This window comes from Giraffa tippelskirchi, chromosome 7, assembly GCF_054371585.1.
Source record: "Giraffa tippelskirchi isolate mGirTip1 chromosome 7, T2T-mGirTip1v1.2.pri, whole genome shotgun sequence".
Lineage (NCBI taxonomy): Eukaryota > Metazoa > Chordata > Mammalia > Artiodactyla > Giraffidae > Giraffa > Giraffa tippelskirchi.
Genome location: NC_137281.1, coordinates 978,170 through 994,875, shown reverse-complemented (window position 1 = coordinate 994,875; position 16,706 = coordinate 978,170). Strand labels below are relative to the sequence as shown.

General features: G+C 42.7%; 1 protein-coding gene and 1 pseudogene across 1 annotated transcript; both read right to left on the bottom strand.

Annotated features, from left to right (window-relative positions):
* The window catches only part of LOC145512467 (uncharacterized), a 40,090-nt pseudogene extending 38,934 nt beyond the window's left edge, over window positions 1-1,156 (bottom strand).
* On the bottom strand, window positions 123-15,487 carry LOC145512466 (uncharacterized). Its single transcript, XM_081506154.1, has 3 exons — window positions 15,401-15,487; window positions 14,327-14,447; window positions 123-7,522 (listed from the first exon to the last, which is right to left on the bottom strand). Exons 1-3 carry the CDS (start codon window positions 15,485-15,487, stop codon window positions 6,186-6,188), a joined length of 1,545 nt encoding a protein of 514 aa, XP_081362280.1. The 3' UTR covers window positions 123-6,185.
* Window positions 15,488-16,706: the final 1,219 nt, after the last annotated feature.

The following is a 16,706-nucleotide window of genomic DNA, read 5'->3' as shown; positions in this document are numbered from 1 at the left end:
GACATTCTCAGGAGATGAACCTGCCCTGGGAGTGCCAATCTGTGACACTCCTTCTGAAGATTCTCTCTGTTCAGGTGTCTCTCCATCCTGGGTTCCACACCACAATCCTGAAAACACAGAAGTGATGGTGAAGTTCTTGTTGACTTTATTGGAGGGAATGACACACAATTGTACATGACACATGAAAGAAGCAGTTCACAGAACTGTGTTCAGGGTATGAAGCTGGAGTCAGACTGAGGAAGCAGCTCCTCTCACCATGTCCAGGACACAAAGACTGGATGTGACCCAAGGTAAAAGGCATGTCTACAAACCACTCCTCTGTCAATGGCTTTTACCAGGACCACATCTGCTGGTGACCTGTGACTGTTCAGAAATATACTGTACACCCAGGCTCCAGAAAATCTGACTACAACAGGTAGCTGGTGTTTAAAAGAGTAGTTGCCAGGGAACAACTAAGCCCATGCACTACAACTACCAAGCCTGAGCTCTAAAGCCTGTGAGCCCCAACTACTAAGCCCACGTGCACAGAGCCTATGCTTTGCAACAAGATAATCCATAGCAATGAAAAGCACACACACTGCAAGGAAGATAGCTCCCGCTCACCGCAACTAAAGAAACCCCATGCAAAGCAATGAAGATCCAGTATACCCAAGAAATAAAAATGAAAACAAAATTATTAAAAAATAAGGTATTCAGGGACTTCCCTGGCGACCCATTAGCCAAGACTCCACACTTCCAACATAGTGAGCCTGGGTTTGATCCCTGCTTGGGGAATTAGATACAACATGCTGCAAACTAAAGATCCTGCAAGCTGCAGTGAAGACTGAAGATTCCAGCTGCTGCAACTATGAACCAGCACAGCCAAATATGCAAACTACCCAGGAAGCCATAGTGTTATATGGAATTGGACATCCCTTAGTTGTAAACGCACAGCACAAACTCGATCTTCTTGCTCTAGCCCCAGCTAGTGACTGTTTCTGTAACTTCTAAACACTGTCAGTATATCAGAGAGGCTGGGAGTGGTGTGCTCTTCTGCTGGTTTCCGTGAGAACCAATGAGTCAACCTCACATCACTTCCCCCTAAAGCAGGTAACTTCCCTGTAGTCCCCAGTGAAGAAAGACTGCTGCTGCTTCCTGCCTGCTGTCTGTGGACCATGGTACGTGTATCTCTTCAGGAGCTTGCTTTGGGGAAGATCCCCTGTCCATTAAGCCACTGTTGTCTCTGGGCTCTTTGGTCTTTAAGCTGGGCAACTGTAAGGTTTTTCAATCTGTGTGTGCGCTCAGTTGCTTCTTTCGTGTCTGACTCTTTGCAACCCTATGGACTGTAGCCCGCCAGTCTCCTCTACCCATAGAATTTTCTAGGAAAGAATACCAGAGTGGCTCACCTCCTTTCTCATCGTCCCCTCTGAGAGGGGAGGGGGGGCAGGAAGGAAAAGTCCTCATCAAGCTCCATGTGGAAGAGGAGAGCAGGAAGAGTTTCAGCGGATTAACCCTCATGGGGTTCCCCCTACATCCCTGGGCTCTGGTCTACCTGAAAAGCCCAGACAGGAACCAAGAGGCCCACAGTGACCCCGAACCCCTGTCCAGGTCTTCTCCAATTCAGGGGTGTCTGGAAAAGCAACCCCAAGAAGTGGGGAAACCCAAGGAGGTAAAGAGCTGTTGGAGACCAACAGTCGACAGTTATAGAAAGGAACAGATGAAAATCACTTGGGGGACTTCCCTGGCGGCCCAGTGGTTAAGACTCCACACTTCCACTGCAGAGGGCATAGGTTCAACCCCTGGTGAGGGGACTAAGATCCCACATCAGGGCCCAAATATAGAGGGGAAAGGAAGAAAGTCACTTGTAAGAGAGTAGAGGGGGTCACAACCCCTTACAACGTAACTGGTGGGATCGCTGCACTTCCCTGGAAGAATCAACTCACAGGGGGACAGGCTGTGTGCTGCCTGGGTAGGTGTGTGTATTGTGGGGGGTCTTTCCTAACCCTTTTTCTTGTTGACCTTGTTGAATTCAGGACACAGTACCTCAAAAATTAGCCCTTCGGCATACCGGATAACTCAAGCTCAAAGAGGTGAAAAAACTCATTGAATTAGGGAGGTTCACTCTGCCTTCCCCCCATTCCTACCTCCCATCACACCCACATCTTGCTTCCCTGAAAGGAGATAAATCTCCCAGGTGAAAGGTCCTTCTCTGTACCAGTGGGTACATTCTAACCACCAGAGACAGAGAATTCACAGTGGAGAAAACTGTATTAACATAGCTTGTTACTTTTTCACCAATTTACTACCTATAGCCAAACCCCCTAGTTTTTGTCATTTTTAAAAGTTTATTTTTTTTGTCTAAATGTATAAAACAAACCTTGCCACTCTTGTCAGTTCTTCAGGTTTTCATTCTCATGTGAAGGCGCTGATGTATGTGTAAAAATTTAGTAACATTTATATGCTTTTCTCCTGTTTAATTTTAGTTTAATTTTAATTTTCAGACCTAACCATGTTCTGACACAACTTCACAATCATTTCTGCCCATTTACTTTTGTGTGAAACACATTTATACCATTTAACTCAAGCAGAAGGGAAGCTGGGTATTCAGAAAAAGAGAAAACTGGATTGGAGAGAACTTACCCAGTTCCTATTATAATCTCTCAGTTTGATCACCAGACACTCATTTATTATTTTACCTACAAATTCAGCACTTTCAGCCCTCTTTACTGGGACAACTGTAAATCACTCCACTTATTAGGTCTCAAGTTAAATGGTAGCCCCTCTGTTCTTAATCTATGCTGAGACAAGAAGTATGTAAACAAAATGATGTTATTTCTTGCAATTCCTTCCTATATATACCTACAGAATAGGACACAATGGAACTACACCTACAGCAGAAAAGAAAATCACAAACCACAATTTCTATATACAGCAAACATGTCAACAAACTTGTCATTCAAGAACGGATGCAACAAAATGATTGGAAGTAAAGTGAGAAAATTAATTCAAAATTAACACATATAAAGGGAAGCTAAGGTTCTATTTAAAGACAGTGGAAAAGGGGCTATAATTCCAGTTCAAGAATCACTGATGATAGAAAGGAATGATGATTTGAGAAATACATCTGAATCTTGACACACATGTCATTAACTGTGTAAAGTATGAACAATATTTGCTTAGAGATTTAGAATGAAAGAATTCTTATGCATAGCTTGAAGAACATATATATTCCTATGGAACAAACGAATCAATACTTGATACTCCTTGTAATGCCTATAAGTATCTATAACTGTGCTGTAATATGTTAAATTTTTTAGTTTAGTAAACAAACTGAATTTGAAATAACTAATAAAGAATGTTTAAAATTGTTTTAATGAGAAGATAAAGAACGGGTAGGAAAAGAAATCCACAAAAATAACAAGATATATTTAAACCCAAATATATCAACTAATACAGTAACTGATTTGAAATAAACATTCAAAGTAGTGGGTCAATACTTTTTGATAGCTGTAAACTTCCTTGGAAAAGGATTTAATTTTCATCAAGTGATGTTCAAGAGCATGTTTTGAATTTCTATTCAAAGAACAACTAATGTTGCATAAGCGATTCAAACACCTACAGGTACAGATGCTACAGATACACATGACCGCCTGACAAGTCTTCCTATAAAGTCTCATCTAATCTTGCCAGGCTGAAGGAAAACAAGGCCATGAAAAATTCAACTACCCACATACCCATCATGGGGTCAGGAGCAGGCCTGCCTATTCTGTGTCTCAAAATTTAGATATAAAAAGTGAGGTAAGACAGTGGTAGGATCCAACAGTTATTCCACTTATATATACATTTGAAAACAGTCATTACAAAAGTAGAATATGCTCTTGTATCAGTAACGTTAATGTTGAGAATGAATTAAAACTGGCAGGAGGAAACCATTTTCAGAGGTATACACAAGTATCACAAAGTTAAAATGTACATTTTAAACTATGTGCAGTTTATTGTAAGTCAACTCCACATTCATTAAATGATTTTTAAAACAAATAAGCAAATGCTATCTCTTTAAAAAATCATCCTGGGGCTTCCCTGGTGGTCTAGTGGTTAAGAATCTGCCTGCCAATGCAGGAGACACAAGTTTAATTCCTAGTCCGGTAAGATCCCACATGCCATGGGGAAACTAAACCCGTGCACAAAAACTGCTGAGCCAGCCCTCTAGAGAGCATGGGCCACCACTACTGAAACCCGTGTGCTCTAGGCCCTGCAAGCTGCAACTACCGAAGGCCACACTCTCTAGAGACAGCGCTGCACAACAAGAGAAGCCACTGCAACGAGAAGCCTGCACACAAAAACAAAAGAGCAGCCCCCACTGAATGCAACTAGAGAAAGCCTGTGTGCAAGGAAGACAGAGCGCAGGCAAAAATAGATTTTTAAAAAATCATTCTACTGTGGGTTCATTAGCTACATTCTTAAGTGGCTGTATCTGTACAGTGGGAAAAAAAACACACAATGGTGGGCTACTGGCAATGCTTCCCAACTCCATGTTCAGTGACATCATGTTCGCAATGTGACATTGGCTGAGAGTATATATACCAGGAAAATTGCCAAACACTACAAATCACGGCTTAATTTACTATATGATTCAATGTCTGGACTTAAGACTGAGGTAGCATATGTTAACAAGGCAGATTTATTTAAACCCTTTATAATGTATGGGGCCATTACATTATGCATAGTAAAAAAAAAAAAATGAGGAAAACAAGAAAACACTCTTTTAGTACTCTAAATTACAATTCCATGCAGAAGTCATTCACACTATTGGTGAATGAATGAAATATCACAAATGTCTTTGTTTCCCCAATCCCATATTTGTCAAGGAAAGAGAAAATGGCCAAATCATACAAAATAAAGTACTCAAAAGAACAGAAATTTAACTAAACAAGAGATACAGGTAAAAAACAGACATATGGAGAAAAAAAACTCAACATTAATAATTCTGAAGGAAATGTGATTTAAATTATATTTCTAAGTGAGGTTTTATAGTCTTCACTGGAGGGGTCAGCCTGCATTCAGTCTTAGTTTTTAAGATAGGTAGGTCAAGTGTAGGTTCCAAGATGGGGGAGGGCGAGTTCTTGGTAATTAACAATCACCATTTTAGTGAGTTACATTTTTCTGGAAGGGTGGGAAGAGCAGTGAGCTGATGGGTAAAGGGGTAGGAAGAGAAGCCTTGGGGACCAGGCCTTGTGAAGGCCACAGAAGACATTCTTAGTCATTCAGTGTCCCTCACACTGTCCAGAACGGTGAGCGGGTCAACCATGTGATGGGGAAACAAGGACAATGATCCTTTCCAGGCTGCCTGGTTTAGTGCTGCTGTCCCTGAGAAGAATTTATCAAGCAGGAGAACGTTTGCAGGAAGGAGACGTACACTGGGAGAGGAAGAGCTCGGAGCCCTGGTAAAGATGCACATGTCAGGTGTGGCCAGTCCCTGCTCCTAGGGACAGAAGAGAAGCCAGTGGACACATGCAGTGTAGAAGAATCATACATATGAATGGTCTGGCAGTAGTGAGCTGTTATGGAAGTCCCTCTACCTCTCTAAGCTAGACACCTCAAATGGCAATAATGTTGAATGCCACAGAAAAGAAACTACTGTTCATCAGAATAGGACTGGGGTATGAGCAGAGATATTCTGGTGGGGATGGAGCAGGGCAGAAGTATGAGGATGGATAAAGTGTTCTTTCAGTCCTCAAAATTGACGGGGTGGGTGGAAGAGGGCTGAGATGACCAGACTGCCCATGTCCTGAACAAGGCAACCTGGCACTGAATCCATATCCATGCCCATTGCTGGGAAATCACAAATAGATGACACATAATTTCTCTGCTCAATTTCCTCCCTAGAAAGGGGCCATTTGCTGCACAGTGACGCACAAGTACTTCCCACCCTGTTACCACCTCAAACTCCTCCCACGTCAGTACCATATATATTTGATATACTCACGAGGCCCCTTACAGTATGAAACTTTCAGATGTTGAAACAAGTGGAACTTGTGGGTGAAAGATCTATCACATTCCTCCACTCAAAGGCTTTTTCTCCAGTGAGGATTTTCCCATGGGTATGCAAAAGCTGTCTCTGGCTAAAGGATTACCCAGATTTACTTCACTCAAAAGTCCTTTCAACAGTGTGACCTCTCTGATGACGGTGAAGGCCTGACCTATCATTAAAGGATTTCACTGCACTCAGAAGGCTTTTCTCCAATGTGAACTCTCTGATGATGACGAAGGCTTGAGCTAGCAGGAAAAGATTTCTCACATTTACTGCAGTCATACGGTTTTTCTCCACTGTGAACATTCATATGGGCACTGAGTTGTTCGTTTCGGCTAAAGAATTTTCCACATTCACTGCACTCAAAAGGTCTTTCTCCACTGTGTACTCTCTGATGATTACAAAGGATCCACTTACTAGTAAAAGATTTCCCACATTCAGTGCACTCAAAAGGCCTTTCTCCAGTGTGAACTTTCAGATGAGAATAGAGAGCAGACCTAGTAATAAAAGATTTCCCACAGTCACTGCATTTATAAGGCCTTTCCCCACTATGAACTCTCTGATGTACAGACAAACTAGATTTGCTGACAAGAAACTTTCCACATTGGTTGCACTGGTAAGGCTTTTCTCCAGTGTGAACTCTCTGATGTTCCATTAAGTTGCCCTTTCGGGTAAAAGATTTATCACATTCCTTGCACTCAAAAGGTTTTTCTCCAGTGTGGATTTTTCTATGGGCAACGAGGTATTTCCTTCGGCTAAAGGATTTCCCACATTCAGTACAATCATAAAACATTCCTCCACAGTTAAATCTCTGATGTGCAAGGAAACCGGACTTGTGGGTAAAACATTTTCCACAATGGCTGCATTCAAAAGACCCTTCTCTAGTGTGAACTTTCTGGTGCTGAGTAACACTATTTCTTTGGGTGCTGGCATTCCTAACTTTGTTGCTCTCACAAGACCCTTCAGTAGTGAGAATTCTCTCACCCTGAACAAGTATGTCTGTGTGGCTGGAGGACATCTTGCCTTCTCCCCAGTTCTGATGGCTTCTGTCACTGTGAAAAATAGCTTCACCCTCCTCACTGTTGTTCAGTTTCTTCCTGGTATTAGTGGCCTGTGGCTGAACTACCATGTTGGCCTTGAAGTCATTCTCAATCTCCATGTTGGTAGAGAGATTCCCTGTTGCACAGATTGTGCAGCTTTTCAAAAGTGAGGATCTCACCATATCATACGGAAAGGGTTTCTCTTTAATGTATTTCTTCTGGTGCTGTTGAATGTTTGCAGTAAAATAGAATTCTTTCCCACATGCCCTACATGTGTATGCTTTCTGTGTCCTATTTGTTCCTTCCTCTTCAGCCAAATGCAAAATGTCTCTCAAGACTGGGACACATATCTTACAGGGCTGGGCCTTTTCAGGGGACAAACTGGCCTTGGCAGTCCTAATCTGTGAGACTCCTTCTGCAGATTCGCTCTGTTCAGAAGGTGTCTCTTCATCCTGGACTCCACGCCAAGAACCTGAAAAGAAACAAGTGATGGTGAAGTTCTGGTTAACTTTCTTGAAGGGAATGACACCATCACAATTGTGCATCTGCCACATGAAAGAAGCAGTCCATACAATCATGTTCAGGACATGAAGTTGGAGTCAAATTGAGAAAGCAGCTGTTCTCACCAAGCACAGGACCTAAGGACTGGATGTGACCCAAGGTGAAAGGCGTGCTCTACAATTCACTCCTCTGTTAATGGCTTTTACGAAGACCATATCTGCCAGTGGCTGGGGACACTGTGAAGTATACTGAACATGAGTGGCCCAGAAAAGCTGGCTGCAACAAGTGGCTGCTGTTCAAGAAACAGTAAAGCATACATGCATGTTTAAGGACATAAAAAATTTTGTCAATAAGAACCACAAGGAAAACAAGTGTGAAGCCCACATGAGACAAGTGGCTTATAGAGGAGAGAAGCAATGAAACCCAGGCTAGAGTCAGACTAAAAATGAGAAGTAGCAGAAATGGCAAGCTGGCAGAATGTCAGGAACAGAGACAGATGAGAGAAGTCATTTGTAGCCATTGGCTATGGCACTACAACACTAGTCAAAGGATGGAAGTCATATCTTCCTGGTATGACTTGAACACAGACTTGATATCAAGCCCTTCCCCACTTGCCATTCATCTTGGTCAGAGAATCTCCAAGCTCTTTTGCTGAGACCAGAGTCATGTCCATCCTGTGAAGCCCAAAGGACTCCCATTCCCAGCTGAATAACAACATGGGTTACAAATGATACAAGACCTAACTGATACAAGTCCTAACTGCAATCTAGTTAACTACAACCACTATGCTGTACATTACACCCTCAGGATTTATTCACCTCACAACTAGAAGTCTGTAACTTCCATCACCCTTCAGACATTTCACCTACCCTACTTCCCTCACTCTGTCAATCACTAATCCTTTGTCTACATCAGAGTTTGGTGTTGTTGTTGTTTTAAAGATTCATTATATATGTATAATCACACACTACAGATAAACATAGGACAACATGGATTACAAAAGATTGGGTCCTCTCGTACATGCCTATTTTTCAATAAATTTACACGGCATTACATGATCTGTAGTTAGATGAATCTACAAGTGTGAAAATCTCAGAATCAGCGGTGTGACTACAGAATTTCAGCATCCGCAGATATCAATATAAGCACGTATGCTGGAACCAAAGCTCTGAGGAAACAGGAAGAACTGTATTTGTCTTTCTCTGACCTATTTCACTCGGCATAATGCCCTCAAGGTCCTTCCATGTGGTTGCAAATGACAATACTGCCTTCGTTTCCATCTCTTGGATAGGGTAAAATAATGCCACAATAAACATGGGGTACGGGTGGGTGTCTTTTTGAAAGGATGATTCCAATCCCTCTGGATAAATACAGAGTTGGAGTTGCTGGATCATACTGTAGTTCCTTATTTAATATTGTGGGATTCTCCATGCTCTATTCTACAGTGTCTGCAGCAATGTGCATTCACCCCAAGTGTGCACAAGATGTCCCCTTACTTCACATCTTCCTCAGCATTATTTCTTGTCTTTTCCTAACAGACATTATAACAGGTGTGAGGTGGTATCTCAATGCCATTTTAATTTTGCGTTTTCCTGACCATTAGTGATATTGAGCTTTTTTTATGTACAAGGTTCCCATTTGCATGTCTTATTTGGAGAAATGTCTTCTCAGCTCTAACAGATACTAGCTTGTTTGAACTGGTCCACAGCAGTGAAAGCCCAGAGTCCTATCTACTAGGCAACCACAGAACTTCAGTAAGGATATTTTAAAATTATGAGGTAGGAATTCCCTGGTGTTTCAGGGGTTAGGACCCTGCACTTTCACTGCCAGGGACCCAGGTTCAATGCCTGGTCAGGGGACTAAGATCTCGCAAGACTGACAGAGCGGGGGAAAATAACATATATATATATATATATATATATACACACATACATATATATATATGTGTATGTGTGTGTGTATATATATATAAACTACCCACGAAGCCATATAGCATTATATGGGAGGAGTCTTAAACCATTTCTAAATACATAATGCAAATTTTAGCATAACTAAATTTAAAAAAAGCAGCAAATAGGGCTGATAAGCTAATAAAGGTGAGAAAATAAAAGCATACAAATTGCTCGATTAACACCACAGAAAGAAAGAGTGGTAGACTAACAAATGAACAAAGAACAAGGGCAGGGCTTCCCCGGTGGCTCCGGGGTAAAGACTCCGCCTGCCAATGCAGAAGATTTGGGTTCAATCCTTGGTCTGGGAAGCTGCCACATGGGGTGAGGCAACTAAGCCTATGAGTCACGACTAATGAGCCTGTGCTCTCGAGTCCAGGAGCTGCAACTACTGAAGCCCAAATGTTCTAAAGCCTTTGCTCCTCAACAAGAGGTGCCACCAGCCCAAGCACCTCAACTAGACAGTAACTCCACTTGCCACAACTAGAGAGAAGGGTGCACATCCATAAAGACCCAGAAAAATAAACAAATAGCCAACCAGACCCCACTTAAGCAAGGCTATCATGAGTAAAGAAAGTGACACAGTGACAAAGGGGTCAACTTCCCCAAATCATCAATTGCTGGATATATGGACTTCTATAGACTACTAGTCTACTCCATGTAACAGCAGAGTAGTCTTAATCTGACATGGAATATTCACAAGACAGAGCACATCATGGGCCAGAAAACACACCCTAACAAATTTCAAACAACAGAAATCATACAATGTCTGTTCTCAGAGCATGGTGAAATTATACTAGAACCAGTAACAAAAAGATAGCTGGAAAATCACACAATACTGAGAAATTAAATCCAAATAAAACATGGGTCAAAGAAGAAATATCAAGATTAATTTTTAAGTATTTTCAAATAAACACAACACTTCTTGAAATATGTGTATGCAGTGAAGGCAGTGTTTTAGGGCAATATACAGCACTGAATGCATGTATTAGAAAAGAAGAAAGGTCTAATAGCAATCATCTTAGGAAACTAGAAAAGGAGAAAATTAAATCCAAAGGAAGAAGAAAAGAAATAACTTAAAAAATCGACAAAGAAAAACCAACAAAGTCAAAGCTGGTTCCTTAAAATGGACATTAAAGGATAATAATGAAATAAATGGGAATCTCCAAGATCATAAATGTGATAACCTAAATGAAATGGACAGTTTCTTGAAAAATACAGTCTGCCAAAACCCACAGAAGTATATATACATTCTAAATAGGTATACATCTGTTAAAGTAACTGAATCAATAAGGAGTAACCTTCCAAAACAGAATGCAACTGGCCCAGATGGGTAACTGGTGAAATATGGCAAACACTTCAGGAAGACACACAGTTCTCTACAACGGCTTTCAGAGGACAGAGACAGAGGGACCGCTCCGAACTAATGCTGTGAGGCCAACATTGACACCAAAGACACGAAGAATAAAGCATACACCAATAACTCTCATGAACACAGATGCAAAAATACGAAGTATCACGGAATTGACTCAAAAGCTACATAAAAAGAATTATACATCATGACCAAGTGGGATTAAGGAATTGTATGTAAGACATATTTCACACATTATTACGATAACTACAGCAAGCTAATAACATAAAGACAGATATATACTCCAGTGAAACAGAACAGAGATTGGAGATTCTATATATCAACCCTCATAACCTATGATCCAATAATTACTGACAAGACCAATACCATTCAATGAGGAGAGTCTTTTCAACGAATAGAGTTGTTAAAACTGGATACCCACATGTACAAGAATGAAGTTAGTGTCTTACTTAATATCATAAGGGCTTCCCTGGTAGCTCAGTTGGTAAAGAATCCACCCATAATGTAGGAGACCCCGGTTCGACCCCTGGGTCGGGAGGATCCCCTGGAGAAGGGATAGACTACCCACTCCAGTATTCTTGGGCTTCCCTGGTGGCTCAGTCGGTAAAGAATTTGCCTGCAATGCAGAAGACCTGGGTTTGATTCCTGGGTTGGGAAGATCCCCTAGAGAAGGGAATGGCTGGCTACTCACTCCAGTCTGGTCTGGATAATTCCATGGACAGAGGAGCCTGGCAGGTGACAGTCCATGGGGTCAGAGGTGGGGGAAAAAAAGGGAAAACTTTTAAAATGTTGGTTTCAGCCACGATTTCTTGCCTATGACAATAAAGGCAAAATCAACAAAAGAAAAAATAGTCAAACTGGACTTCAAAGCAATGAACAATTTCCATTGTATATGTTAACTTGTATCATGTGCCTGTGTGCCAAGTCATTTCAGTCGCGTCTGACTCCATGTGACCCTATGGGCTGTAGCCCGCCAGGCTCCTCTGTCTATGAAATTCTCCAGGCAAGATTACTGGATTGGGTTGCTATGCCCTCCTCCAGGGGATCTCTCCGACTCAGGGATATGTCTCCTGCGGCTCCTGCATTGCAGGCGGATTCTTTACCACTGTGTGTGTGTTTGTGTGTGTTAGTCGCTCAGTCGTGTCTGACTCTTTACAACCCCATGGACTGTAGCCCACCAGGCTCCTTTGTCCATGGGATTCTCCAGGCTAGAATACTGAAGTGGGTTGCCATTTCCTTCTCCACTTTACCACTGAGCCACCAGGAAAGCCCAACTTATATTACATAATGTGTCAACTGTACCTCAAGAAAGCTGGAGCAAAAACAAAAAAACTGAAAAACTTGTACATTAACTGACACTATAAACATCGCAGAAAAAATCAGGAGGAAACATTTCAAAAACATGTATACCAAAAAGAAAAGATATTTTTCTAAAGATAAACAAATGGCCTGTAAACACACTGTTAGGGAAAAAAAACTGAAAAGTTACATAAAATAGCAAATGCCAGTGCAGATATAGAGCAATAGGAACCTTGAAAAAGTTTTGCATAAACGTCTCAAGGTCTGTTTCAGTATTGACCACGTCAGTGACAACAGTCTGTTGTACAGTCAGCAACAAAAACATGTCAGGTACAAGAATGGAACCAAACACACACACCATGCATTTAAACAGATACCTGGACAAAGAGAGGGTAAGTAAGGAGGGATCTATCAGTTGGACAGCAAAACTACTGACCCTGACAGTCTCCCAAGGAAACAGAAATAAAGGCAAAAATAAACAAATGGGACCTAATCAAAATTACAAAGATTTGTTTGCACAACAAAGGAAACTGAAAACAAAATGAAGAGAACATACTAACTGGAAGAAAATATCTGGAAATGATGCAATTGATAAGGGCTTAATTTCCAAAATATATAAACAGCAATACAACTCAATAACAAGAAAACAACCAATGCACTGGGAAAAAGGGCAGAAGACCTAAACAGACTTTTGTCCAAAGAATACACACAGATGGCCAATACACACATGAAATGGTGCTAGATCATTGCTAATTATCAGTGAAATGCAAATCAAAACTACAACTAGGTACCACTGAAAAACTGTCAGAATGGCCAAAATTATAAAGTCTACAATTAACAAATGTTGATGATGGTGTGGAGAAAAGGGAAGTCTCTTACACTGTTTGTAGGAATGTAAATTAATGCAGCCATTATGAAAAAATGTATGGAGGTTCCTCAAGAAACAAACTAGTTGTCATATGACCCAGCAATTCCACTTCTGGTAATACACCCAGAAAAAACTATAATTTGAAAAGATACATTCACCCAAATGTTCATAGCAGCCCTATTCACATTAGCCAAGACATGGAAATAACCTAAATAAAGTAAGACATGGAAATAACCTAAGATAAATGGATAAAAATGTGGTACATATACACAATAGAATATTACTGAGCCATAAAAAAAGAATTAAATAATGCCATTTGCAGCATCATGCATGGACCTAGACATTATCATTCTAAAAGTGAAATGAGTAAGAAGTAAAAACAAAAATACCATATGGTATCATTTATATGTGGAATCAACACATCTAGGAAACAGACTTACAGACATAGAGAACAGACTTGTGATTTCCAAGTGGGAGGCAGGTGGGTGAGGGAAGTATTGGGAGTTCGAGATTAGCAAATGCAAGCTAGTACATACAGGATGGATAAAGCACAAGGTCCTACTCTATAGCACAGGGAACTATAGTCAATATCTTGTGATATACCATAAGGGAAAAGAAAAAGAATATATATATATATATATATATATATATATATATATATACAGGGAAGTGACTCAGTTATACATATATATATATAAGTGTTATATATATATATATATGTATAACTGAGTCACTTCCCTGTACAGGAGAAATTAACACAAAATTAAAGATTGTATTAAACACAATATTGCAATAAACTTAAAAACAACAAAAGACTACTGACCTTGAATCCTTAGCACCAACTTTGGAGCTACCAGTGTTGGGATGTACTCTGGCCTTGCCATAATAATCTCGACACATAACCAAGCAATTTAGCAAGAAAGTAGTGCAGACTCCCCTGGTGGTCTAGTGGTTCAGAATCTGTCTTGCAATGCAGGGGACATGGGTTGAATTCCTGGTCTGGGACCTAGCTCCCACAGTGAAGGGCAAGTAAGCCCAAGAGCTCTGGAGTCTGTACACGCCACAATTAGAGAGAAGACTGCACACCTCAAGGAAAGAACCCTCTTGCAACAATGAAGATATCACCTGCCACAACTAAGACCCGAGGAAGAAGAAGCCAAATAAAGAAATGAAATGAAATGATAACAGAGTCCACTGTCCAGTTGTCACAAGGACAGAGCTGTCCCTGGGAAAAAGGAGAAAGGCAGAGCCTAGCTCAGAGGAGGGAGGTGAATGTGCAGGCCTTACCCAGCATGCACACAAAGTTCTCCAGCATGACATCAAGGTACAGGTGTATCTGAACCTCATCAAGAAGACACCATTCCTCCCAGGAGAAGTACAGGGCCACATCCTCAAAGGTCACACTACCCTGGTATAACAGGGACAAATAAAACCATCAACAGTCTCATTCTTGAAAACCCACCATCCATCTTCCCACACATCTCCCCCACTGCCCAGTCAGATGGAGCCTCCAAAGACCTGGGTGCAAGAGCCTTCCTCCTTTGACCTGAACCTTCAGAAAACACGGGCAGTCATTTGAAGCTGACATTTGAAGCTCTCTCCTGCTGTTCACCCACACCAGAAAACAATGACACCTGCATTGATCTAAACCAGCTCAGACTCACCTCAAAGCCCTTCCATGTACTGGTACCAACTCAAGGAGGAACTTCCATACCGCCTCCAGAGAATCCCGTCTGCTCTCATGACCCCAGTAACACGGTTCTCCAAAGTCCCCAAGCCGAAGAGTGGCAGAATAGCAGGGGAAGAGCCCCTTAAATGCACTTCAAACGCAGAGAATGTGGGGTTTGGGGGGCGGGGTTAGAATAAGTGAGGGACTGGGAAAAGCTCCATTTACCAAAAGTGCTTCTGCAGCCCTAGCAATCTGTGAAACTGGCCCGCTAAGGAGGAACGTGTCCCTGGAGGTGATCCAGCAGCTCAGGCGTTCCCTGGCCCTCTGGCCGTACCAGAGCCAGGTGGCTGGCTAACGTCTCCTCTGTGACACTGTCCCCAGCGACACCCCTTTTCACAGCTGTGCCCAAGGAAAACCCACGACTTCGCTCCGCCTCAAAGTCCTTATCTCCCCCTACACTCTGTTCTTCCAGTCAACGGGTTTCGGAGAATGTTTAAAAGCCGAACCAAGTCCCTGTCCTTCCGGTGCTCAAAACTCTCCACCACGGCCAGGGCCCTAAGAAAAAAGGTACCAACTCTCATCTCCCGCTCCAGGTGCAGCCTGGCCTCAAACCTTGTCCCCCACAGAAACAGGATGGACTCCAGGTTCCCCAACGTTTCTGCTTCAGTTGCATCTCCAAGTCTCACTCACACCTCATAACACTGGTCGTCAGAAATAGGGACACCACTCCTGGAGGCCTCATTGCCCTGGACCAGCAGCCCCTCACTCGGGGAGTTCATATTCGGGTGGGGAATCGGCCAGGGAAGAAGCTGGAGCACGTGGCCTTTACCTCAGCTAGTTCCCTCAACGCAGCGGAAGAGACACTCCAAGGACTCATTTGGATTCCGCCGCGTTACTCCCTAAGACCCGCCACTGTCCAGTGAGCACAGAGCCTCCTCTTCCTTCTTGGCCCTTCACCTCGCTCCCAACACCAGACACCAGGGCTTCTGACCGGCCAGACTCCACAGCAATCAAAAGGACCACTGGGAATCCACCACAAGTCCCACTGGCGGATGTTCGGTCTCCAGGGAAGCCCCGCTTCTGCACGTTCATTGGATGACCGTAGCCTTAGCGCAAGGTCTCCTGGGTAATTAGTGCCAAGGCCTCAAGCAAGGGCACCTGCCCCCGCCACACACACACACACACACGCACGCACACACACACGCGCACACACAGGAAGACTGGGAAGAAAAGCGACACCGCTGGGGGAGGGTCGCCGAAATCCTACCTGTTGTGGGGGAGGTGTTTCATCCTCCTTAGGTGGGCAGAGGATCCAGTGAGGGAGGTAGGGCTTAAGAGAATTGGTCTTGAATGCTTCTGATCACTGAAGTGTTTCCACAGGGTCTCAGGTTACTTCCCCAGTGGCTCAGTGGTTAAAAAATGCAGAAGCTGTAGGAGACTCAGGTTCGATCCCTGGGTCTGGAAGACACTCTGGAGAAGGGAATGGCTCTCCACTCCAGTATTCTTGTCTGGAGAATCCCATGGACAGAGGAGCCTGGAGGGCTACAGTCCACAGGGTCACAAAGAGTCGGACAGGACTGAAGCGACTTAGCATACATACATCAGACTACTTAAACCCAACTCAAGCCGACATCCAGCAGAAACTGGAAGCAAATAAACATTATCCTATTTCTGTTGAAAGCCATGCAGCCTGAAGTGTTATTTTAGGGAATTCCCTGGTGGTTCAACGATTAGCACTTGGTGTGTTCCCAGCCATGGGTCTGGGTTCAACCGCTGGTCCAAACTAAGATCCACAAAGCGCCTTTGAGCAGCCAGGGGAAAACGTCATTTTGTTAGCTTTGGTCAGGACACTAAAAATGTCAGACAGGACCCCTCAGGGAGCGAGCAAGGGAACCTGTTGCTCGTTTTTCTCCTTGATCTGAAGAAAAAAAGAAACACTGATGTATAATCAGGCCACCCAAACGAGCTCTCTGAATATCCCTTGGCCCAATCAGTCTT

Coding starts and splice junctions, on each gene's coding strand:
- LOC145512466 (XM_081506154.1), bottom strand. CDS start 15,487: ATGAACTCCCCGAGTGAGGGGCTGCTGGTCCAGGGCAATGAGGCCTCC. Junction 14,448..15,400: donor CTGACGACCAGTGTTATGAG/GTGTGAGTGAGA, acceptor CTGTTATACCAG/GGTAGTGTGACCTTTGAGGA. Junction 7,523..14,326: donor GAACTTTGTGTGCATGCTGG/GTAAGGCCTGCA, acceptor GTTTCTTTTCAG/GTTCTTGGCGTGGAGTCCAG.